Below are 24,147 nucleotides of genomic sequence, written 5' to 3'. Positions count from 1 at the left end.
CAACCCGTCACCGTCCACCAGTGGCATGAGACACTTGTTTCTATCAAACCAAAATCAAGCGAATTATAATGGGCTTGGGTATTGTTTCAATCCGAATCCCTTATAGCACTGTGCATAAACAAATCTATTGAACATGTTGTTGAAGAGCGTTAGGAGTATGCCCAAATACTCGAGAATAATGAGCTGAAGATGCTTTAGGGTGGCCACACAAATTGATAGTCGGATTCAGGACAACCAAGGCTAACTGCAGATAAAACAACTGTCTCTCTAGCTTTTATACTTTCAAAGTATGGTTTGGCCAGCTGTGGGTGACGGTTCTTTCCGGCTGCTACTGTTTCGTTCTCAACACCCGGGGCCCTCGATCTCTCAGTGAAGTCTTCAGAGTGTCCTCTTTCCCCGGCCCCTCGTAACCTCATCCCATGGACCCAAACTACATTTCAAGAGAGCCCTTGAGTTTGGCTTTCAGACAGTCAGTGCCACAATAAAACCTAGTCGGTGATGTATGTTGTATTTCACTATTCACCTTCATATTTAGAGACGTGTTAGTATGATGTATATATCCAGGATATATAGGGGGAGGGGGGGGGGGGGGGCAATGGTACGCGCTTGCACACTCATCTGTCACGCCCCCCCCCCCCCCTAGAAAAATGAGTATTTTTTTCTGGTTGCCTGGTCCTTTTGGGCATGTTGAAAGCAACAGCAACACGGATCTTCTGATTTCAAAGAACTGTTCTTTACAGTTGCCATAATGTAACCTTTCAAACAGGAATACAATACCCAATGCACGCAACGAAAAACTTGTACATCTCAATGGAATGCAAGGACGCCATTGAGAATGGGTTTCAAGAGAACATGTAGCGAAAGCAAACCAAACTGAGTTGTGCTTGTATTATCATAAGTCAAGTGGTTTACACCATTTAATTTATTTGCATAACAACAAACACGATTTTGGAAGGTCATGTTCAATGCACACAGTTCATGGCGTTATGATGTTAGGTACGGAGGCTAAAGTCAGAAGGTACGGGGTTTTATATATGCCACGTGCGCAGCAACAATTAAAAGGACAATGTAAAATGCGGTTTATAACAGAAAAGTAGTTTTTAAAAGATAATTATTTGTTTACCATTTCCATCGTTTTTCCTGAGCACTTTGTTTTTAAGTTCATTATAATTATTTATTTTGTTTTTTTAAGAGTCACTTTTCCAGTCTTCCGTTTTTCTATAGAATGTATTTAAAAAAAAAAACAATCAAAATATTTAACAGATGTTAAATTTGCATCGGGGATAAAAAATATTAAATGAGAGAAATCGATACCATTGCATTGCATTGCGCACGGAATGCCGATTAGATCAATACGTTGTACTGTATACATTCACATCGGTGTCGAGTTGGCGAAGGGGTGCACTGCTTTTACGATTTGAACGTTGGTTAACAACCAGAATATATTACTGTTGGAGGCAATCTTCCACTTCCGATTCATCAAAGAGGTTCAAGTGTACGCAGTGAGCATTAGTCACATCTACAGCTTGAGGTAGGACTTTTACTTGCATTGAGGGTATATTGTGTCTTAGTGAACGTAGAACCAGAAGACGTGTAGGCCTAATAACTGACATGATTGTTGGCTATGTGTAAAAATGTACATGATTCGGTTCGCACAAGCAGTATTTTGTATTGCATGTACACGCTCTTGCATTGAAACTCGATCTACAAAAAGTTCGCAGCTAGCAGGTAGTGAGACAAAAAAGATTGATGTTTTGTCTTGGAAAATCCCCTAAAAGAATTGTATGTATTCATTCAGTCATTTATTTTGTCACATCAAGTTCCACGAATCATAGAGCTGTTCCTATCCCCTATGTAATGTTCCTTCAGCCATTGACACTATCGCAATGGTTGAAATAGGTGCACCTATAAAATAATGCAATGCGAACCTTTGTACCATCGAACCATGACGATCACAATGGTTAGGGTATGTGGGGTTTTTCCCAGTTGTTAGAAACTACTACTATTAACGCATACCGGCCGTGTGGTTGAGCCCAACTGGCCCCCCAAAACCAACTATTTGCGGAAGTACAACTTGTAGGAAGGAGGTGCACTGTTTTTGTTATGTTTTTCCACCTCCGATTCATCAAAGAGGTTCAAGTGTACGCACTGAGTATTAGTCACATCTACAGCTTGAGGTAGGACTTTACTTGCACTGAGGGTCTATTGTGCCTTAATGCACATAAAACCGTCAAAGAGGTGTAATCGGCGCGGTTCACACCAACCAGTGTGCATTTATCTAAACAGTACACGCTTTAGTTCCAATCCTGATCTGACAAACTGTTTGAAGGCTATAGAGTATAGGAAACAAAGTTAAGCGATGTTTTCAAATGTGGTCTTTTTAGGATCAACAAAAATAATGTCATTGCCAGACCCCATTAATTAGAAGTCTTCATAGGCCTATTCATTTGTTTGTTTATTTTTTTGTCATGTTTGTGTTGAACAATACGACGTTATTCGTCATGCAGTGTGCAGATTACGAATCTAAACTACAGGGTGTCTCAAAAAAAAGGTAATCCTACTTTAAAGGGTTTTTATGGCCAGACTATTATGTTTACCAGCAGAAAGTATGGCATCATCGTAAAGCTGAAACCTTGTGCTTTCCAATGATACATTTGGTTACATTCAAGGGTCATGCATCAGCGAGCACCATTGTCTTGAAAATGTGGTGCAAAAAATGCAGTTGGTTCACTTTTAAACCCTCGTCATTCTGGCCTTCAGACAGTGTGTAAACCTCAGGTTGTCACAATAATAATAATAATAATAATAATAATAATAATAATAATAATAACTTTCGATTTATATAGCGCCTAATAATTAACACTTAATTCTCTAAGCGCTTTACAAAGAAGTACACTATAAATCAACAACAACATAAATATATATATATAACAAATAATACCACTACAAGCATAACGATACAACAATACAAGAACGTAAACTATTGTAAGAAAAGGTGCGTCTTTAAGGCACTCTTGAAATCACCAAGGGAAGATGTTTTCCTGATCGTCAAGGGCAGAGAATTCCACAGAGTTGGAGCCGAAGCCACAAAGGAACGGTCTCCATAGATATGCATATTAACAGGGTGTACTGCAAGGAGGTGTTGTGACGATGATCGAAGTGTACGAACTGGATTATGCTTATGAATTAGATCTGACATATAAGATGGAGCAAGATTATTCTGGGCTTTAAAACACATCATAAGAATCTTAAAAACAACACGTTTTTCTACGGGCAACCAATGAAGTTTCTTTAGAAGAGGAGTGATGGAATCTCTTGAACGAGCACCCACTATTAACCTTGCTGCTGTGTTTTGAATTCTCTGTACACGGTTTAATTCCTTTTTCGGAAGGCCATACAACAATGAATTACAATTATCAACATGTGACATTATCAAAGCATGAACAAGTATATTAATAGATCTACTATTTAGATATTGCCGGATCTGTCCAATTTTCCGAATGGCTATGAATGCCAACCGACAGTGGTTCAGCTAACGGCAGAACAGAGAATATTTGTGGTCAAGAAATGGTATGAAACCAGAACTTTTTGCAGGCTACACAGGATGCATTTGGAGAAGCATTCCCAGATCGAGAACCACCAGCAAAGAAACTCTGGGCCAATGTGAGAAAATATGAAGCACATCAGGAACCAGCCTCAATCGCATAAAGGAAGTTCAGGAAGGCCAAGGACAGCGATATCTCAGGAAAACATCGCTACCGTACGACAGCAACTGATTGACCACCCACGGGAGACAAGTGCAAGACGGAATGGTGTTGGACTGAGCCACACCACTTTTAATCGGATCACTCATCTGGACCTTCACTTCCATCTGTTCCACATCTTCACATCCATCATGAACTTCTGCTTCATGATCTTGCAAGAAGACATACTTTCTGTGAGTGGCTTCTTGAGCGGTGTAAGAGAGATCCCAGCAAACTTCTGGTTTCATACCTTTTCTTGACCACTCTGCTGTTATTAGCTGAACCATTTGTGACAACCCGAGGTTTACACTCTGTCTGAAGGCCAAAATGACATGAGTTAAAAAGTGAACCAACTGCATTTATGCGCCACAACTTCAAGACAATGGTGCCCGCTGATGCATGACCCTTGAATGAAACCAAATGTATCATTGGAAAGCACAAGGTTTCAGCTTTAAGATGATGTCATGCTTTCTGCTGGTAAACATAATAGTCTGGCCATAAAAACCCTTTAAAGTAGGATTACCTTTTTTTTGAGACACCCTGTATATATACAACATCAATACTTGTCCTCGCCACTTTACTCCTATTGGTTCATAGCCACACATTGTCTCTGAAATAGAAACTTTGATTGGCTGTTATTTTCCCGCTGCTTTTGGATCCTTTCCTTAATCCCTTTCCCCCTCTCTTTTTCTATAAATGGATATGTATTTGTTTGTACTTGTTTTATGCCTCTGAAGAAGGTCCGGATTGGATCGAAAGCTAAGGCCATCTACCCTATTCATTATCAATACTTAAGTTTTATATAAATGTAGCCACCATTTTTAGAAGAAGTTTTAAAAATGTACTGATGGTCATAGTAATCACATGCTTTGAATTACACGCAGGCCATGGCAGTGCCCAGTCATGGCCTTAGTGCCCCTCCACAACATTCCCATAAACTTTTGAGATTTTCCACTGAAGTACCCTTTGCAAAATAAAAAAGGCCTTGCTAAACATTGTGATTGCCGGCTGGGCGTTGGTGTTATTATTGGTGTTAAAGTCACCTTGAAATAGAATGTTTGTTCTTCACAAACATAACAGTTCTGTTTATGAACAATAAAACATTTTGTTTAGTAATTGTTTGTCACGATTTATATGCTTAAAAACTGATAAAGTTGTTTTGGGTGACTCCGCCCATACCCTTTTGTGACGTCAATCGAGGCAGACTTTGCCTCGATCAAACATCGACCCCCTCGAATTTGCCTGCAATGCGTAGAGTAAACATACGTGCAAGTACATGTAAGTCGTGAGTTTATACGTTTCGAAAAAAAAGTTTTTTTCTTGCATTTTTCCGAACAATGCCGACCAGGTGTATTTCTGCTGGATGCAGCAAAATAACTAAAGATGGGGTCAGTTTGTATATGTTTTCTGCAGGTCCTAAGTATAGGCGGTTGTGGGCCGCGAAAATGGTCCGTTCCGACGTCTTTTTCAGCACTGTGCAGCGAACACTTCGAGCCGTCGTGCTTCGAATCCGAAATACACCACACATTCATGAAGAGAAAGTTGTTCTAAAACATGACGCCAAACCAACAATTTTTCCAGCTAGTGGGAAGTCGAAGAAGGTACCTGAAATACGTGATGAACCTAGAGGAGCATTTGTCAAACTTGAAAAAAATTCGAGTAAAAAAGTTTGAACTTTGAGGGCATGTTTTTAGCTTGCCCCAAGCGTCACGATTTTTGGTTGGCACTGCATGCGATTCACCGTCAGAGTAATCCGAGTGGACCGTCTGGCTGCTCCGTGACCGTAGTTCTGTACGTAGGCAGGCTAACACAATTTTACAACCCATTTGGTCACTAAAAAGTCACCTAGAAAATAACGTCAATAGTTTTTGTAAAAAATCACTAGGCATTCAAGTTTCAACGTACGTATGTGTGTGTATAATTTCTTAAGTAGAATCGTGTCTAAAGTTGTTGTGATGTGCCATGTTCGTCGAGACCTTGCTGTAGCTATTGCACATACAGGTCCTGCACGCCACACAGCATACGCATCATACCGATCAGGTACCCAGACGTAGTGTACGGGGCCAGACTACACATTTGCATTATCGCGCCTCGATTGACGTCACGAACAGCGCCCTCTCGGTTCGGGGCCAACTCTTAAATTTGTATAAGTAAAATAAAATTTGATTTTTGGGGTTGAACAAAGAATTGACTAGAGTGGGATTCGAACCATCGACCTCCGGATTAACGTGCCGGCGCTCTACCAACTGAGCTATCTAGCCCTATATTGGCGGTGTCCCTATTTTGTCAATATCTTTGTTCGGGGGTGCCAGTCAGAAGCCATACAACCGTTAACCGTGTAGCCAGGGATCACACCCAAATTACGATACAACCTGGGAAGCGGCAGCCAGAGGATCACCTTAATAATAACCTAAAATTAGCAATAATTGCAGCACATCTTGGAAAAAAATTGGAAAGAAGCTGATTTCAACTGATAATGGTAGGTATGGGTGTCAGTTACCACCAAAAAAAAGTAAGGACCAATTGGGGTTGGGGAAATCGTGGGTTTTTACAGCGGCGTTTTTTTGGAGTGAATAATTTGACTGCCTAAGCAAGGCTTAGCAAGGCTAAACCGACATCCTTTTCCGATAATCAGTGTTGATCTGGAGTTTGAGAGACTTCCAAGTCGACCCCCCCCCCCCCTTGAATGTTAACCTTTGTTTTTTATATCTACAGGGGGTGGGGGTGGGGGTAAGAGAAAGAAAACTCTCTAAACCAACATTAAATCCCAAGCGCTAAAAATAAATTTTGTTTAAATACAATTATCACCCATATGGTGCTATAATTTTGCAATTTATAATGTTGAGGGAAGCATTGATTATTTGACCATACTCAAGCATTGACTATTTGATCATACTCAAGCATTGATTATTACTCGAGCATTGATTATTTGATCATACTAATAAAATTGTATCCTCTTCTCATTTCAGTTACAAGGATCTGCAGAAAAGCGTCAATGTGAGAAGCGTAACATCTGCTATCGCATCAAAGCAAAAGACATGTTAGTTCATTTCAGAACAAGATAAAAAGTCATTAGTAGGCCTGGGCATTAAGTGAAGTTTACTACTCATCTAGTGTCAAATACATTGTAGTCACGACTTTGACACTAGTCGCGACTATTGTAAACTCCTTACATACATTGCGGCAAGTTGTTTGCCGCAGGCCCAATAAAGAAAAAATTGTGCTAAATAGATTGAAGTTGTTGGGAATAGTCAAGAGCGACACAATGGGAGACTTTCCAACGCTAGGTGGCAGCAGACTTACCGTGTGAATTTCCATTGTTTACGTATTTCTGAGCTTGCGCATAATTCTGAGAACAATGGCTTTACCCGGTAAGTCTGCTGCCACTTATCGTCCTAGAAAGTCTCCTAGTGGTTCACCAAGCAGTAGTCGCGACTATTTTTGTAGTAGTCATGGTAGCACTTCGACTATCTGAGTAATTGAAAAATGGTATTTGTAACTCGACTAGGCAATAAATAGTCTCCACTTCGACACTTCCCACATTAGTCGCTCTGGCTTAGTCATCGGTAGAGGAAATATCACCTGTGATTCAGCAGAAGAAACTTCACCAGTGTCGATTAAGATATAAAGCTCAATTCTAACTCTGTAAAAGTAACATAAAGCAAACTGACGTACCTGTCCTTATTTGCAAATTTTTGCTACAACTATTCTACAGCTAAAAAATACAGTTAGAAAAAACTTGACAATTCCGAAATACTAACCTAACAGTTGACGAAATAATCGTGTTTCTTGACTTTAAAGTGGAGATCATCGTAATTGCAATAAACTTAAAAGTTGTTAAGTAACTTAACATTTTGCCAGCTTAATGGGAGAACACAAACAATTATTTATAAGCACCGTCTTTTTAATCTTAAAAGAATTATTTAAACAATCAAGCTAATTGATACTTCTTTTGTTTTAAGGTAACTCAATTGATGGTAAAATAAAGTTTTCATTGTAGTACAGTAATGCTTTTATGCAGTTTTTACTTGATAGTCAGAGTATGTTATTTTTTTTCAAAAAGAATAGTTATCTGAATACTCCAGTTTTCAAATAACATAACTTACCTTTCGAAATTTCCCTGCTTTCCAGTTTCAATGCAAGGCATGTTGTTGCCATATTTTACAACAAAAAATAGTTATGTTTTCAGAACCTTGTTTTTTGGTTCGTTTTGTTGTTAGTGAAAACAACCACCAATTGTTGGCTTTCACTAAAATAAATCGTTTTTCAATCAAGTGAAGATAAGAATAAAAAAAAAAAAATTGAACAGTGAGCTGTTTTTATAATTAGTTATTGAGGTATTTTAACAAAATTAAATCATCAGCAAGCGAATATGCATATGTTACAATACAAATGGTATGATTGTGTGTTTTGTGGTGGTGTTTATTTTTTTATTTATTTTTACAATCATAATAATTATTATGCCTCATACACAAAAAGCAGACGACCCCACGTTTGTTCTCGTGCATTATTATTTTTCCCATGATCCACCACGCGGGCCACATGAACCCGAAGCCTGTGAAGCCGAAGTGTTCGAAACAAATTCGTCGCCATTTTGCTTATTGTGCAGCCTGAGCCTCACAGAGCCGGAGCCTGAAAATCCGAAGCCTGAAGCCTCAAGCTTGAGCCTTTGATTCGTAAACACTCATAGTACAACTCGCTGTGTACATAGTAATGGAATGAAGGCTGGAACCCAAACAACCTTCTAGGCTCTTGAAAACATATCGGACACAAATATGCAAACTATGCGACGAAGTATGCGATCAAGTTTGCAATAATATTTGCGACATCACAAATATTTGAAAGATATTTGCAAAGATATTTGCGACATCGCAAATATCTCCAAAGATATTATTTGCGACATCGCAAATATCTGCAAAGATATTTGCGTCATCGTAAATATTTGCAAAGATATTTGCGACAAAAATATTTGCAAAGATATTTGCGACATCGCAAATATTTGCAAAGATATTTGCAAAGATATTTGCGACATCGCAAATATTTGCAAAGATATTTGCGATGTGCAATGTCCCTTCAGGCCACCATAATATCAAGACATATAATGCAATCAATAGATTTATACGACCAATGTCTGTCTTTATCCTAGGAGACCAGTATATTTTTACGAACTTACCTAGTAAATGTGCTGCCACCAAGCGTCTAAAAGTCTCCAACATTGTTCACTCCCCGATTGTAAAACGAACACGTCCTTGTTTTATTTCATCAGGTAACAGGAGCCCATTCTCATCAAGATGGCCGAAGCTGCTTTACACATTGAGACCACTTGCAAGATTAGACATGTACACATCGAATGCCCAATCTGCCTTAGTCGGTTCACCGATCCGAAAATCCTGGACTGTCTTCACAGCTTCTGCTTAAAATGTCTTCAGGAACTTATAGACAAACAGGATCCGAAGACGGATCTTATTATTTGCCCAATGTGTAAAAAGGAAACGTCAATCCCAGATGAAGGATTGTCGGATCTTCTTAGCTGCTCTTTCTTGAGCTCGCTTATTGATGACTTCATTAATCTGGGAGGTTCGAAGGAGGACATTAACCCTCCTGTTTCCACATGCGAAGGATGCGACGAAGGTCTTGAAGCCGTCTCACGGTGTGTTGACTGTGAGGTAAATTTTTGCAAGACATGTCTGACAATCCACGCAAAATTAAAAAGTAACAGACATCATCAAATCGTTAATGCTGTCGGTTCGTCGTCAAATGTGCGACCCAAAGACAAGGACAAAACTGAAACACAAACGTGTTGGCCACACACTGACCAGGAACTGTGTTTCTATTGCGACACGTGTGAATTACTTGTGTGTCTCAAATGTGTGGTGTTCGATCACCGAGCGTCCAACCACAATCTCTCTGAAATCAATGATACCATTCGATCTTATCGTCGAGCTGTTGATGAAGCCTTGCAGAAGTTTGACGAGTGTCGCAAGCAATTCCAAAAAGTGGATGACTCTATCAAACACTCACAGCAAAGATTACAGCTCATGGTCGACCAGGTTCTTCGAGATATTGTGGCTAAGGAGGAAGAGGAAATCACTAAGATAAGAAATGCATCTCGCCTCCTTCAAGAAAGAGTCACTCAAATCGGTCAAGAAAGAGGTGAGGGATTTGAAAGCATACAGAGCAGCAATCACGATACGATGAGCCGTGCAGAGCAGATCGTAGCTTCAGTCAATGACTTGATGCAACATGCTGATAACTTTGAGCTGCTGGACCTCAAGCCAAAAGTTATGCACAACTTAGACTTCCACAAAGAGCTTCAGTTTCAAACAGTGCAACATAGCAAGTCATTCATCCGGTTCAAAGGTCATGATATCGTCACTGATGCAGATCTCGGGGAAATAGTAGAGGAAGAGAAGTGGGAGGTGAAGACAGAGTTTGGTAAATTTGGGGAAGGTGATGGGGAGTTCAAGGATGCAAGGGACGTTGCTTGTTTTAGCATTGGTGACATTGTCGTTACTGATTCAAAGAGGTGGCTATTATCCACATTTACATCAAAGGGTAGTTACAAATCTACAGGTGGTCAACGTGGAACAGAGGACGGTAAACTAAAACAACCTTTTAATGTCGCCGTGACCTCTGATGACCTGCTTCTGGTTACTGACGGACAGGATGTAAAGGTTTATGATAGAGAACTGAGATACATTCGTCAGTTCCGACCCTCACAGAATCAAGTCGAGGGGCAGTCAGAGAGTCTACTTTGTGGTATTGCTGTGGACAAGAAAGATCGTATTGCAGTGGTTGACTGTAAGAGAAAGGTAATATCTCTGCATAATATGGATGGATCCATTATTTCCACAATACATCATGACGATATTAGTAGCGACTGCTGTCTATCTGTAAGCAGCAAGGAGCGTCTGATCTTCACAAACTACGACGAGATGAAACTATTTTGTGTGGATTTCATGGGAAACGAGGTGTTCAATATCAGCACCTCCATTGACGGCAAACCTGCCTATCCTTATGGTGTGTGCTGCGACGATGCTGGAGACATCTATGTGTCTGTTTATTGCGGTGGCTTCGGAGCCTATGAGATACATCATTACGATGCATCAGGTGAGCACATCGGCTGTGTAGCTCGTGGCTTGTTCTATCCTCTAGGCATGACGTTTACTCCTACCGGTGACCTCATCGTGGCTGATATGCACTCGGTCAAGGTCTTGCGTCACCTGTGAGTGTCGATGACGTCATGGTCGAAAACGATACAAAATCGTAGATGACAATTGGAAATTATCAACATCCAATAATAAATAACGACTAACCTAAAACCAAGGCACTCATCAAGAATATGATTAATCTGTCATTCCAGCAAATCCACAGTCAACTATTATTCTAACCGCACCATTAACTTCATACAAATTTGTTTGACTTTCGCTTTACATTGAGTCACTTATGATTTAAATTCCGCTGGGCTGGTTTACCAAACTAAAAGGTGGTATGATGTAAAATCATAACAATAGACCGATTGCACTACAGACGTCACGTGACCTGAGATAGGTATTACATATCAACAAACACAGTGTACTGCATATCAACTCGCGTTAAACAGACATGAATATTGTTGCAATTGTTCGTTCAATTAAGGCTTTTATTCTCTAAATCACTGAAGAATATTTACCGGTGGCTGAACAATGCCAGTTATAATTGGTTACACAGCCCACCAATATAGGAAATTCTACGAGAATGTTCACACGATGTCATGTGTTTGTGCACGGAAAGTGTGGTTAAACATTGTCCTCATTGTAATGATTTTGCTGCCAATATTTAAAAGACAAAAACTCTTGAAGAAGCTGCAAATTCCTATATTTTCACCTTCAAATTATTTGATAAGAAGGGGGAGCTGTCAGCTAGAGTCTGACAACTTCGCGGTCTCTCTTGGCACAGCCCGACTTCACGCCGTGCACAACGCAAAATCCACGGCTCAAGCCTCAGTAATTTACGTAGTCTAACCAAACTCTCAAAAGAAACCTATTTTGTAGTAGACAACTTGGTCTATCAAACAGCATTTATTTAAATTAATGTCACAACATTCAACTAAGAAAGGGCTTCGTTTTGAGTTTAAACTGTTATTTATCGAAATTACAGCCGATTATGGTCCATCAGTACGAGTCTTCCCATGTCTTTACTGTGTAGCTGTGTTTTTCTATACCCATCTCAGGTCACGTGATCACATGTAAACAATGATGGCGCAATCGGTCTACTATTATTAGGTACATCACAGCCAGATACTGCTCAGAGGGAACTCCAAGCTCCTTGTTCAGATCCAGCTAGGAAAACGTGGTTTTAAGACTCCATGTTCTTGTGTTTCATAATCCCCACCTAGATTACAAAGAATGTAGAGCTATGCGTAGTGGTTAATGATTAGCAGCTCGTATGTAACATGTAAATACCGTACTATGAGAAGGCAACGGCTCCAGTAAGAACCGTAACGCGAGGTTTAGCTGCACGTTGGGCTTATTGCATGCTCACGTATGACGTCTGCGCGCATGTACCGGACGTGGAAAGTGTAACTGCACGTATGCTAATAACTTGAGATTTTAACGACAATTTGTTGACGTTCACGTTCACGTTACTGGCGGAACGTGTAGCTAAACCTCCCTATTAGTCTAACAAAAACTCTTGTAGATTGTTGACAGCAAACCGAATCATTGATACGAGATACTAACAAGGTTGTAGGGATCCTAGTAAATCAGTATACACATTTGACTGACAATGAGGGAACTATTCCCCCGAGGGACTTTGAGTGACCAGAAGAGGGACCAAATTATCTAAAACTTGTTGCTACCCGCAAACTTACTTTTGAATCATTTGCAGCGTTTAAATTTATGATTTATTGCCCTTCAATTGTTTTTATGCTTCACTTCGGATGGCATTATTATTATAATCACGCCATTTTTTAAAATAAAAGAAAGATCTTTACTTGATACGTTGGATACAGAGGCAAGGCTAATATATAAGGCGCCACCTACAGACATGACAGTTTATAATGTTGAGTATAATATAACATAATGCTACATGTACCTATTGTCAGCTATTTGTGATATATTTTTAAAGTGGAAAAATTGCATGACTATTATAAAGAGCTTGTAAATTGCATTTTCTTGACGCTCACTCAATTGATGATCAAGATATTTTTTTTCAAATGTGTGGTTCGACTTTAAAATAAAATAATGAAAATAATAGCTGTGCTTTGGAAGTTTAGAGTATGTTTTTTTCTCTTTTATCGTCCATCCATTGATCTCAAAATGTAGTTTTTTTGTAAATTTAAAACATTTTGTGGATTCAATGGCAACTGTTTGATTCCCTAAAGCTTTATTCAAATTGAACTTTAGTTTCAAAGAATAAACCATCAAGATAACTCTCTACGAAAACAAGTTTGCTCTTCAATTCTTAAAGCTTTATCGTGGTTTTCATAAAAAGGGCCAGAATAATCAACATGTTTGTTTTCCTGCCCATAGTGCGCTGAACCATATATGAATTCGTTGCATATTATCTTGACTATAGGGACTTCACCATATTATTATTAGTAAAATACAAAGGTTCAATAATGAAGTATCAACAATAATGAAACTATTTCCGGGGAAACCAAAGACACGCATTACCATTGTCTTAATCCCAAATCTTCATCAAAACGATCAACTGCTTCACTATACTTGGCCTCTAATCACAATAGGTCAAAACCGACCCAGGGGGATAAACAAACTAAAAGATAAACAACAACAACATTGGTTGAACACATCACTTCGTAACTCCTCCCACCAGTGTCACTGATTCCATCGAGCTTTTGCTATTTCACACTAACTACAAAATAGCCCCAATAACAATGCATCTAATTCAAAGCTTTACGCGCGCGCCCCAGTATTTGCGAAAAGGTCTATTGACCCCTTGTACTGCATGATGACGTCACATGCAGCTACTGTCTTACACGCTAGCCATGTGGGGAGTCAAATTTCCCGTAATTTAAATTATGAGTATGATAACATACTGTTTAAGAACGTGATGCAACTTTAGTATAGTATGCCCACATAGGCCTACTCCAGAATATGAGCTGAAGATGCTTTAGGATGGCCACACAAATTGATTGTCGGATTCAGGACAACCAAGGCTAACTGCAGATAAAACAACTGTCTCTCTAGCTTTTATACCTTCGAAGTATGGTTTGGTCAGCTGTGGGTGACGGTTCTTTCCGGCTGCTACTGTTTCGTTCTCAACACCCTCGGCCCTCGATCTCTCAGTGAAGTCCTCAGGTTGTCCTCTTTTATTTCCCCGGCCCCTCATTACTTCTAGATTCGTCCCATGGAACCAAACTATACATTTCTAGAGAGCCCTTGAGTTTGGCTTTCCGACAGTGCCACACTTGTCCCAAACCCACCAAGATAAAACCTATTCGGTGATGTGTTGTATTTCACTGTTCACCTTCAATTGAGAGACGTGCGAGTCTGATGTATAGCAAGTGGGACTAAGAGTGGGGGGCAGCAATCCCCCACCAATGTTGATGTCATTCTGGGCCTTTAAGCGGGCCCCGAACCCCACGCCGCAATGGCTACGCGCTCGCATACTCCATCTAATTTCATCTGAAGTGCCCCCCCCCCCCTCCCCCTAATATTTTTCTGGTCGTTTGTTTCTTCTTTGTTAAACATGTTGTAAGTAACAACAACACGGATCTTCTGTTTTCAAAGAACTGTTCTTTTACAGTTGACATATAACTTGTGAAAATAGGAATAAAATACCGCACGCAACGAAAAAACTTGTAGGCCTATATCTCAATGGCATGCATGGACGCCACTTTGACAATTGGTTTGCCGAGAACATGTAGCGTAAAAAGCAAACCAAACTGGATTGTGCTTGTATTATCATAAGTCAAGTGGTTTACACCATTTGATTTATTTGCATAAACACGATTTAGGAAGGTTATGTTCAATGCACACAGTTCATGGCGTTATGATGTCGGAAGGTACGGTGTTCTATATATACCACGTGCACAGCAGCATTAAAAGCACAATTTAAATACAGAAAAGTAGTTTTTAAAAGATAGATATTGTTCCTGAGCACTTTGTTTTATGTTCACTATAATTATGTTTCTTGTTAATTTTTTTGAGTAACTTTTCCAGTCTTCCGTTTTTCAATAGAATGTATTAAAAAAAAAATCAAAATATAATTTAACTTTACAACACTTGACTCAAATACTTCCATGTAGTTGTTGTGTCATTTGCATTAATTGAGACCAGTCCTTTGTGCTGTGCAATTGTACTGCGATCTTAATTGATATTGTATAAAGTATTGTACAAACGGGATTTGTTTGATCTGCATCTATCCCTTCAGAATGCCCCGCCCCCTCCCCTCCCAAGAAATAAATTACCCCCACAATAACACATCAAGCACTCGGAGTGAAGTTTCTGCTTTGGTGAAAATTGAGAAGCTTTTCAATGAGTCTTTATACAGGAACAACAATCTTCAAACTTATATTTCAACAACAAGTAAGTGTTTCAAATAAATTTATATGTTCTACGTGGAATTTGCGGGGAGGGGTGATAAAAGAAAACGAAAACTGAAAGGTAACTGCCTCAATTAGCGTGCATGAAGCTAGAATTTTGATTCGTCGTGTCATGTTCATTTTGGAACCTAATCTGACTACAGCCAAACAATCAACCAGTTATTCAATGTTCAACCAACCAAAGTATTTAATATTTGGGGTCAATACTTCAGACTGCAAACGTGAAGTTCCACAAACACATTTCAGCTACGAAATGTCATTGAAATGACTAATTCAGCGCACACTATCGCAATGGTTGCAATAGGCCACCGTAGAATGCAGTGCAACACTATACGTGTGAGTTTTTCCAGTTGTGAGAAATAGCTACCGTTGCATTGCGCACGGAATGCCGATAAGATCAATACGTTGTACTGTATACATTCACATCGGTGTCGAGTTGGCGAAGGGGTGCACTGCTTTTACGATTTGAACGTTGGTTAACAACCAGAATATATTACTGTTGGAGGCAATCTTCCACTTCCGATTCATCAAAGAGGTTCAAGTGTACGCAGAGAGCATTAGTCACATCAACAGCTTGAGGTAGGACTTTGCTTGTACTAGGGTCTATGTTGTCTTAATAAACATGACCAGTGTATATAACTGACAAGTTGACTGTGTGTAAACAAGGGAATAAAAGACAGGGTCGAATTGCCGTGTGATAAAGGCCCGAGCCGAAGGTGAGGGCCTTTAGCGCACGGCAACGACCCTGTAAGGTAAAGTAACCCTAAGGGCAGTTTCGAGATCTGCAGCGAAGATGATCAAAAGGAAGTCGAACAAAAATATTGCTCTGTATGATTTATGATTATATTGACCCTTTCAATTCTGAAGATAAATTGAACAAAATTTCCCGTCTTGGTGAGCGGTTTAAAGTATCTGGACTTCCGACAAGTTCGCAATGTATGAAATAAAGTTTGACCCATCCTTTAAATTTACAGATAATGACGTAAACAAATTAATATTTGCTTCGTCTGCTGGCAATTTTTTGTGTGTAAGTTTACTAAGTACGTACTTCATATCAAATCTCTCGATAAGAACTTGACGTCATAAGTTAAGAAATCTGTTTATAACAAAAGTTTATTGTTTTGAAAAATCCTATCATGAGCAAAAAGATTTTCAGCATGGCTTTTTCTTGTGAATATTCGTTGTATGCATGTTTTTTTTTATAGTTCCCGTTGAAACTATGGTGGTAGAAACAAAAAAATTAATGTATAAAAGTAATCCGTTTTCATTTTGATTTTTTTGCATGTTGACGAGCTATTAACAAGTTATTCTTTTCATCGATTCCAACACTGACACGAAGATACCCGAACACCTAGTGTTTGTTTATGGTAACACTAATTTCTAGTTTATTTGTCATTTTTGTTTTGAACAAGATGAAGTTATTAGTCTTGAAGTGTGCATTTATAACATTAAGAATTGACGAAACATACGACATCAAAACTTCAGTTTTATAATGTAGCCTCGAAGAAGTTTTAAAAATGTACTGATGGAACAAATACTAATCACATGCTTTGATATACACGCAGGCCATGACAGTGCCCGGTCATGACCTTGGTGCCCCTTCAAAACATTCCCATAGACTTTTGAGATTTTCCCCTGGAGTACCCTTTGCAAAATGAAAAGGGCCTTGCTAAACAGTGTGATTGCCGGCTGGGCGTTGGTGTTATTCTTGGGGTAAAGTACAATGTATAAAAGGGAACAATTAGGAACAGTATTGTTAACATTCTACCCATGTCCATCATACAAATACCACAATAAGTCGTGTTAGTCCATTGTTCAAAAATCCTAGGCATTGTCACTTATTTTCGAGTACCATACAAACTAACCTGTCTGACGTCACACTTCGAGAACACTGATCTCTATTATAATTATCAGTGTTCGAGGCTCGTGAATAACCCCAATATACCAGCTTGACCGGATGTTGCCTAATGCACCTTTGACCTCTCATTCATTTCACATGGAGATTCACAGTTAACTCACACGTACATGTACACATTACATTTTGAATAAAACAATGGCGTACATACACTATGCACACTATGAAGGCAGAGGATCGGAAGTGCAAGCTGACATACTACATCACACCGGACCAATCACAACACATTTCTATATCCAATGCTATGAAGGCATATAATGTAATTAAAGTCACCTGGAAGTGGTATTTTTTTTTAAATAAAGCCTTTGTCACTAAAATATGTGTTTTTATGAGAGGAATGTGAATAAAAAGTTAACTAATGTTTAAAAATATTAGTTTTGATTGTATTTACAAATTTACGAGTAGGCCCCGACCCGAGAGGGCGCTGTTCGTGACGTAATTCAAGGCGCGATATTTGAAGAGAAAATTTGTAGTCAGGCCCCCGTACATTACGTCTGGGAACATGGCACATGAAAACAAATTTAGACACGATTTTACACACATACGTACATTGAAACTTGAACATGTTGAACGCCTAGTGGTTTTTACAAAAGCTATTGCTGCTATTTTTATTTAACTATGCGATTTTTTAGTGCCCAAATGGGATGTGGGTCTGCCTACGTATTATTATAGAAATACGGCCACGGAGCAAACTGCACGCACGCACTATGGCTGCTGTATAATGTGCGGACGGTCACATAGGATCTGCACGCACGGTGAATCGCATGCGGTACCCAAAAAAAATCGTGTCACTTGGCAAAAGCTAAAAACATACCCTCAAAGTTCAAACTTACCCGAATTTTTTCACGTTTTGCAAATGCTCTTCTGGGTTCGTCACGTCTTTCAAATACCTTCTTCGACTTTCCACTAGCTGGAAAAATTGTTGGGACGGCGTCGTGTTTAAAGTCACCTGGAAGTGGTATTTTTTCAAAATAAAGCTTTTGTCATTAATATATGTGTTTTGATGAGTGGAATGTGAAAAAACAGTTAACTAAGGTTTAAAAAAATCAGTTCTTATGTTATTTACAAATTTAAGAGTAGACCCCGACCCGAGAGGGCGCTGTTCATGACGTAAATCGAGGCAGACTTTGCCTGTAATGCGTAGAGTAAACACAATTGCAAAGTACATGTACGGACCAAGTCGTGAGTTTGTACGTTTCAAAAACAAATGTTTTTTTTTTTTTTTTTCCGGCAATGCCGACCAGGTGTATTGCTGCTGAATGCAGAAAAACACTTTTTGAAATGTACCAACTCACGACTTGGACGTACATGTACTTTGTATGCCTCGATTGACGTCACAAAAGGGGTAGGCGGAGTCAGCCCTCCAAACAACTTTATATAAATATATTAAACAAATAAATCGTGACAAACAATTACTAAAAAAATTGTTTTATTGTTCGTAAGCATATACTCCTATGTTTGAAAGAAAACAAATTATATTTCCAGGTGACTTTAAGAATGGCTCTTCTCGTCATGTCAAATGAGTGGTGTATCCAGGATACGAAGCACGACGGCTCGAAGTGTTCGCTGCATAGCGCTGAAAAAGACGTCGGACAGGACCACTTTGCTCTAGTTAATATGACTTTTGCAGCCCACAACCGCCTATACTTGGGATCTGCAGGAAACAGATGAAGACTGACCCCATCTTTAGTTGTTTTGCTGCATCCAGCAGCAATACACCTGGTCGGCATTGCCGGAAAAATGCAAAAAAAAAATTCTTTTTCGCAGCGTACAAACTCACGTCTTAGAATTACATGTACTTTTGCACGTGTGTTTATCTACGCATCGAGGGGGGTCTAGTTTGATCGAGGCAAAGTCTTCCTTTTCCCACGTCACAAAAGGGGTAGGCGGAGTCAACCCCACAAGCACTTAAGTAATTTTTTTTACATATAAATCGTGACAAACAATTACTCCAAAAATTGTGTTATTGTTAATAAACATATACTCTTATGTTTAAAAAAAAAAAAAACTATTTCCAGATGCCTTTAATGGGCTTACAAAACCATTGCCTGTGTTATTTATCATAGGAGGCAAGTATACTCTTACGAACTAACCCAGTAATTGTGCTGCCACCTAGCGTCTAAAAGTCTCCATAATTTTACCTCCCTGATTGTAAAACGAACACGTCCTTATTTTATTTCATCAGGTAACAGGAGCCCATTCTCATCAAGATGGCTGAAGCTGCTTTACACACTGAGACCACTTGCAAGATTAGACATGTACACATCGAATGCCCAATCTGCCTGAGTCGGTTCACCGATCCGAAAATCCTGGACTGTCTTCACAGCTTCTGCTTAAAATGTCTTCAGGAACTTGTAGACAAACAGGATCCAAAGACGGATATTATTATTTGCCCGATGTGTAAAAAGGAAACATCAATCCCGGATGGGGAATTGTCAGATCTTCTTAGCTGCTTTTTCTTGAGCTCGCTTGTTGATGACGTCATTAATCTTGAAGATCAGAAGGAGGACATTAACCCTCCTGTCTCAACTTGTGAAGGATGCGACGAAGGTCTTGAATCCGTCTCACGGTGTGTTGACTGTGAGGTGAATTATTGCAAGACATGTCTGACAATCCACGCGAAATTAAAAAGTCACAGGCACCATCAAATAGTTGATGCTGTCGGTTCGTCACTCGAGCGACCCAAAGACAAGGATAAAGCTGCAGCACAAAAGTGCCGGAAACACACTGACCAGGAATTGTGTTTCTATTGCGACACGTGTGAATTACTTGTGTGTCCTAAATGTGCGGTGTTTGATCACCGAGCGTCAAACCACAATCTCTCTGAAATCAATGATTCCATTGGATCTTATCGTCGAGCTGTTGATGAAGCATTGCAGAAGTTTGATGAGTGTCGCAAGCATTTCCAAAAAGTGGATAACTCTGTTAAATACTCACAGCAGAGTTTACAGCTCATGGTCGACCAGGCTCTTCGAAATATTGTGGCTAAGGAGGAAGAAGAAATCACTAAGATAAGAAATGCATCTCGCCTCCTTCAAGACAGAGTCACGCAAATCGGTCAAGAAAGAGGTGAGAGATTTGAGAGCATACAGAGCAGCAATCACGATAAGATGAGTCGTGTAGAGCAGATCGTAGCTTCAATCAATGACTTAATGCAACATGCTGATAACTTTGAGCTGCTGGATCTCAAGCCAAAAGTTATGCACAACTTAGACTTCCACAAAGAGCTTCAGTTTCAAACAGTGCAGCATAGCAAGTCATTCATCCGGTTCAAAGGTCATGATATCGTCACTGATGCAGATCTCGGTGAAATACTAGAGGAGGAGAAGTGGGAGGTAAAGACAAAGTTTGGTAAAGAAGGGAAAGGTGAGGGGGAGTTCATTGATGCAGGGGACGTTGCTTGTTTTAGCAATGGTGACATTGTCGGTATTGATTCAACACGGTATCTAGTATCCACATTTACATCAAAGGGTAGTTACAAGTCTACAGGTGTTCAAAGTGGAACAGAGGACGGTAAACTAAAACAACCTTTTGGTGTTATCGTGGCCTCTGATGACCTGCTTCTTGTTACTGACGGACAGGATGTAAAGGTTTATGATAGAGAACTGAGATACATTCGTCAGTTCAGACCCTTACAGAATCAAGTCGAGGGGCAGTCAAAGAGTCTACTTCATGGTATTGCTGTGGACAAGAAAGATCGTATTGCAGTGGCTGACTGTGAGTGAAAGGTAATATCTCTCCATAATATGGATGGATCCATCATTTGCACAATACATCATAATGATATTAGTAGCGAATGCTATCTATCTGTAAGCAGCAAGGAGCGTCTGATCTTCACAAACTACCAGAAGATGAAACTAGTTTGTGTGGATTTCATGGGAAACGAGGTGTTCAATATCAGCACCTCCATTGGCGGTAAGCCTGCCGAACCTTATGGTGTGTGCTGCGACGTTGCTGGAGACATCTATGTGTCTGTATATTGCAAAGGCTATGGAACCAATGAGATACATCATTACGGTGCATCAGGTGAGTACATCGGCTGTGTAACTCGTGGCTTGTTCTATCCTCGAGGCATGACGTTTACTCCTACCGGTGACCTCATCGTGGCTGATTCGCACTCGGTCAAAATCTTGCATCGTCTGTGAGTGTCGATGACGTCATGGTCGAAAACGATACAAAATCGTGGATGACAATTGGAAATTAACAACATCCAATAATAAATAATGACTAACCAAAACCAAGGCACTCTCATCAAGAATATGAATAATCTGTCATTCCAACAAATCTACGGTCAACTATTATTCTAAACGTTCAAATAACTTTAAACAAAAAAAACAAATTGTTTGACTTTCGCTTTACATTGAGTCACTTATGATGTAAATTCCGCTGGGCTGGTTTACCAAACTAAAAGGTGGTATGATGTAAAATCATAACAATAAACCGATTGCACTACATACGTCACGTGACCTGAGATAGGTATTACGTATCAACAAACACGGCGTACTGCATATCAACGCGCGTTAAACAGACATGATTATTGTTGCATTTGTTTGTTCAATCGAGGCTTTTCTTTCTCGAAATCACTAAACAAAATTCTGGAGTTTGTACCATGAGACCTTACCGGTGGCTGAGCAATGCCAGTTGTAATGGTTACACATCCCACCAATATAGGAAATTATACGAGAATGTTCACACGATGATATGTGTTGGTGCACGGAAAGTGTGGTTATACATTGCCCTCATTGTAATGATTTTGCTGCCAATATTAAAAAACAAAATCTGAAGAAGCTGCAAACTCCTTTATTTTCAACTTCAAACTATTTGATTAGAAGGCGTAGCTGTCCGCTAGAGTCGGACAACTTCGCAGTCTCCCTTGACACAGCCCGGCTTCACCGCGGTGCACAACGCAAAATCCACGGCGCGTTAGCTCGCCCAAACCTCGTTGTCTACTCTCAAAAGAAACAGCATTTATTTAAATAAATGTCACAGCATTCGATTAAAAAGGGCTTTGTTTTGAGTTAAAACTGTTATTTATCGAAAATACAGCCTATCATGGTCCATCGGTACGAGTCTTCCCATGTCTTTATTGTGTAACTGCAGTGGAAACTCCAAGCTTCATGTTCAGTTATCCAGCTAGGAAAACGTGGTTTAAGACTACATGTTTTTGCATTTCATAAGCAGCCACCTACTAAGAAGAGCTATGCGTATTGGTTAATGATTAGCAGCTCTCATGTAACATGTAAATACCGTAGAAGACAACGGCTCCAGTTAGAACCGTAACGCGAGGTTTAGCTGTACGTTACGCGAGCAAACACGTGAACGTGAACGTAAACAAAAGGTGCGTTCGTTTAGCTGCCCTGGGTCTACCCCGGTGTGCTGCAGGGTTTTTTTTCCAGGACAAACGTGGGTAATTATCTGCACACGTTCGTCCTGGAAAGAAAAAACGCCACACACCGGGGTTTACCCAGGGAAGCTAAACGAACGCACCCAAAGTGTGTTGTTTCAGGGTGACAACACAACGTTGGGCTTATTGCATGCTCACGTATGACGTCTGCGCGCACGTATGTACCTGACGTGGAAAGTGGTAAACTGCACGTCGTTCTATGCTAAAAACTTGAAATTTTAACGACTCCTTTTTTGACGTTCGCGTTCACGTTACTCGCGGAACGTGCAGATAAACCTCCGTAATAAGTCTGATAAATTACTTGTATATTGTTGACAGCAAACCGAAGCATTGATACGAGATACTAACAAGGTTTTAGGGATTCTAGTATACATATTGGATGGCAATGAGGTAACTATTCCCCAGAGGGACTTTGAGTGACCAGAAGAGGGATCCTTTTTTCCCAGTATATATAAATCATGTTGCTACCCGCAAGCTGTTAACTTACTTTTGAAGCATTTGCAGCTTTTAAAACCCTGACTTATTGCCCTTCGATCGCTTATGCTTCACGTCAGATGGCCTTATTTATTACAACTACGCCGTGCACGTGTTAAAATATAAGAAAAGTCTTAAGTATAAGTGAATATACAACTGAAACTGCTGATATCATTCTTCGAAATATCGATGTTTTTATTTATTTTCTGTTGCCCTAGTTGGTGTTTATAGAGCCCCCCTTAGGGGAGTTTGCCGGGTTCCCTTGGCAGGAAGATCAAAATGTGTAGTTTACTTTATACGTGCCGTTGGATAGAGGCAATGCTAGGGCGCCACCAACAGACATGAAAGTAAACAATGTTGAGTATTATATAATATAATGCTACATATAGATCAATTATTTGTAATTAACTGAAAACTTGCTTGACTCTGCATGGTAACTCTATTCTAACATCAACAGCTTGTAAATTGCTTTTTCTTAGCGCCATTGTTATATAGACATAATATTTCATCTAAATCACTCAATCGATGACCAAAAAAATTTCGTTCAAATATGTGGTTCGACTTTAAAATAAAACAATGAAAATAATAGTGGTTTACTCTGTTTTGGGAAGTTGATAGAGTATGGTATTTTCTCGTTTAATCAATCGTCAATCCATTGAGCTCAAAATGTAGTTTTTTGTAAATTGAATACATTTGTAAGATTCAGTGGCAACTGTTTAAAGGGACACACCGGCTCACCGTTTACGCAATTTAGGGGTGTAGAATCATAAATAATGTTTTTATAGATGGTTGCTGTAAATAAAATCATCAAAATGTCACGTATTTAGCGAAAAATGATTTTTTTTTTTAAACCGGCCATATAACAAGCTTCCGTTACACGGACTTTTTGAATGCGAATCTTACGTTAGATTTTTCACCATTATTTACATTTTGTAGCGATAATTTGAATACATGATCTTTTTAGTCAATTATTCGTAAATAATTTTGTAAAAAAAAGATTTAAATTTGGTTAAGTAAGTTACTTTTAGACGGCTGAAAGTAAAACTAGCCCGGAAGGTCACGT

The 24,147-nt window shown here is 39.5% G+C and overlaps 1 protein-coding gene and 1 pseudogene across 1 annotated transcript; both read left to right on the top strand.

Annotated features, from left to right (window-relative positions):
- The first annotated feature begins 9,034 nt into the window (after window positions 1–9,034).
- On the top strand, window positions 9,035–10,972 carry LOC139936566 (uncharacterized). The gene has a single exon (XM_071931406.1). It carries the CDS (start codon window positions 9,035–9,037, stop codon window positions 10,970–10,972), a length of 1,938 nt encoding a protein of 645 aa, XP_071787507.1.
- An 8,444-nt stretch (window positions 10,973–19,416) lies between these two features.
- On the top strand, window positions 19,417–21,355 carry LOC139936512 (uncharacterized; annotated as a pseudogene).
- Window positions 21,356–24,147: the final 2,792 nt, after the last annotated feature.

This window comes from Asterias amurensis, chromosome 4 (genome assembly GCF_032118995.1).
Source record: "Asterias amurensis chromosome 4, ASM3211899v1".
NCBI lineage: Eukaryota > Metazoa > Echinodermata > Asteroidea > Forcipulatida > Asteriidae > Asterias > Asterias amurensis.
Note: the sequence above shows the minus strand (reverse complement) of the source record. Positions and strands in the feature narration are given on the sequence as shown.

What these genes read in the sequence shown, in the direction of transcription:
- LOC139936566 (XM_071931406.1), top strand. Translation starts at nt 9,035, where the DNA reads ATGGCCGAAGCTGCTTTACACATTGAGACCACTTGCAAGATTAGACAT.